The 2,445-nt window shown below is 56.8% G+C and overlaps 1 protein-coding gene across 1 annotated transcript; it reads right to left on the bottom strand.

Moving 5' to 3' along the window:
• Positions 1-190: 190 nt before the first annotated feature.
• GUITHDRAFT_149677 (hypothetical protein) lies at positions 191-2,221 on the bottom strand (the record flags this gene model as incomplete). Its single annotated transcript, XM_005817702.1, has 10 exons — positions 191-226; positions 352-505; positions 688-752; positions 912-978; positions 1,222-1,271; positions 1,497-1,532; positions 1,720-1,794; positions 1,860-1,925; positions 2,057-2,103; positions 2,186-2,221. Coding segments are annotated over 10 exons (632 nt in total), but the record flags the coding sequence as incomplete, so codon positions are not given.
• Positions 2,222-2,445: the final 224 nt, after the last annotated feature.

Raw genomic sequence — 2,445 nt, 5'->3', positions numbered from 1 at the left:
CGACAGGTTCCCAAGTAATTTCTCAGCTTCTCAATTTTACACGCCAAAGAAACAATCAAACCAAGTGGTCATCTTCTCTTCCTCATCCTCCCGCACTCCAGGTCAGCTCCGGTTAATGTTCAGCTCGTCCCAGCTGGCTTCTCCGTCATTTAAGCCTTCCAAGAGTTCACGTGCAGCCCAGTGGGAGTTTTCATTCCTTCTTAACCAACTCCTTGTCTTGGCTCGCCTGACCATAAAGTCAGAGACAGAGACTCCCCTCCCCCCCCCCCCTCCTCCTCCCCCTCCTTCATTCTCCTCCTCCACCTTCCCGCTCCCCTCCCTCCTCCCTCCTCCCTTCTCCTCCGATCTCACCACTGGCTGCTTCTCCTCCACCTGGTCCTCCTCGTCGCCGTCTGCAGTCATCTCAGCTCCTGCTTCCCGCCCTCTCCTCCTACCCTTCTGCGAGTTCTTCCAGTAGGAGGCGGCGACTCCAGCAGAGAGCATGGACACGACGACGCCAAGAGAGCTGCAGGCAGTGAGGAGACGGGGCGAACAAGAAAGAGCATGAGATAGTGGAGGAAGGGAAAGAATGGGGAAAAACAAGGTGTGGAGAGCAGGGGCAGGGGCAGGGGCAGGGGCAGGGGCAGGGGAGGGAGCGGGGGCTGGAGCGGGAGCAGGGAGCAGGGAGGGAGATAGGGGTTCTCTTACATTTCTTCAGGGGTATCCATCCCCATGAATTCTCCGATCATCTTGAGACCCACAAATCCAAGAACCTGCTCGAACATTAGCACCTGCTCCCTCCTCCTCCTCCTCCTCCTCCTCCCCCTCCCCCTCCCCTTCTCCTCCTGTCCTCTCCACCTCCTGCTACTTCTCTTCCTCCTCCTCTTCCTCTCCTCGTGCTGCTCCTCCTCCCCTCCCCTCCTCCTTCCTACCAGTCCGACGGCTGGCTCGAGGTACTCGAGCTCTTGCACGAGCTTCGAGATTACGAGATAAAGTGACCTTCAGCCATTGTCAGCTCCTCCTCCACCAACATCACCTGATCCCATTCCTGCTCCTCCTGCTCCTCCCCCTGCTCCTGCTCCTGCTCCTGCTGCTCCTGCTGCTCCTGCTCCTGCTCCTGCTCCTGCTCCTGCTCCTGCTCCTGCTCCTGCTCCTGCTCCTGCTCCTCCCCCTTCCTTGTTCCTCGTCGCTCGCCTCCTGATCCCCTTCCTCCTCGTCTTCACGTTTCCTCTTTCGACTGACCTGAGGCCGAGAATAGCGAAGATGTTGGAGGTGAAGACAACGAAAGGATCCTGAGACAAAGTGAGAAAGACTCGCAAGACAATGAGGAGGAGGAGGTGAACGTGGAGATGGACGAGGGGGAGGATCAGACGAGAGAGGATCAAGAGGAGGAGAGGACGAGGAGGGGGAGGGGGAAGAGGACGAGGAGGATGGAAGAAGAGGATGGAAGAAGGGTGAGAGGGGAGGAGGTTGAGAGGAGAGGACGCAAGACGAGCAGGGGCAAGGAGGAGCACAACCTCAGTAACTCCGAAGACAGCAGGGATTGAGTCGACCTGAAGGACGAAATTCAGTCAAGGAAGAAGATCACGGGGAGGAGCAGGAGGAGCAGGAGGAGAAGGACGAAGCAGCTCAGGAAGAGGAGGAGGACAACGACGCAGAGCAGGATAACAAAGCGCAGGAGCAGGAGCAGGAGCAGGAGCAGGAGCAGGAGCAGGAGCAGGAGCAGGAGGACACACTCACCGCAAAGAGAATGTCAGAAAACTCCACGCAGAAGAGAACGAGCAGGAGCGGAGTTGCCCTCTTCACCCCATCCACCTGTTGGACAAGTCAGCTCCAGTCTACTCCTTCCCCTCCTCCTCCCTCGCTCCCTCGTTCTCTACCTGCGTGAAGAAGTTTCCACCATCGTACTCCTTGGTCGACTGGAGGAGTTTGCTCGAGAACTTGACCTGCTCAACGTGAGTGCTCCTGGCGGAATCCCTTCTCCTTCTCCCTCCCTCCCTCCCTCGCTTCTCCTCTCCTCCTCCTCCTCCTCCTCCATCCTCTCCTTCTCCATCCTCTCCTTCTTCTTCCTTCTCACCACTGAGTTGTTGCTCAAATCCTCGTCGTCGTCGTCGTCTCCTCCTCCTAGCATAGCGTGTCAGGGGGAGGGAGGAGAAGCCGAGGGGTGGAGGAAGAGGAAGAGGAGAAGAAGAAGAACGTTTCTTACCAGCAAGAATCTTGTAGGAGGAATAGATCAAGAAACCTGTCAAACCATCGACTTGTCACCTCGACCAGTCTTGAGCTCGCACCGCACAAAATTCTTCTCCCCCCCGCAGGGTGGAGGCGAATGTCTATGAGTCAAATGTTTGTGGACCACTATATGTTCGAACTTGGTGCTTGGTAATCTCGATTGCCACTTATGCTGGGATGAGGATGGTCTCAGCCGTCATCTACATCGTGAGGTCCTTATGGTCTATTCGATGGGTG

The sequence above is a fragment of the Guillardia theta genome (genome assembly GCF_000315625.1).
Source record: "Guillardia theta CCMP2712 unplaced genomic scaffold GUITHscaffold_655, whole genome shotgun sequence".
In the NCBI taxonomy this organism is placed as follows: domain Eukaryota; class Cryptophyceae; order Pyrenomonadales; family Geminigeraceae; genus Guillardia; species Guillardia theta.
The sequence above is the reverse complement of the archived record's forward strand: the minus strand, read 5'-3'. Positions and strand labels throughout refer to the sequence as shown.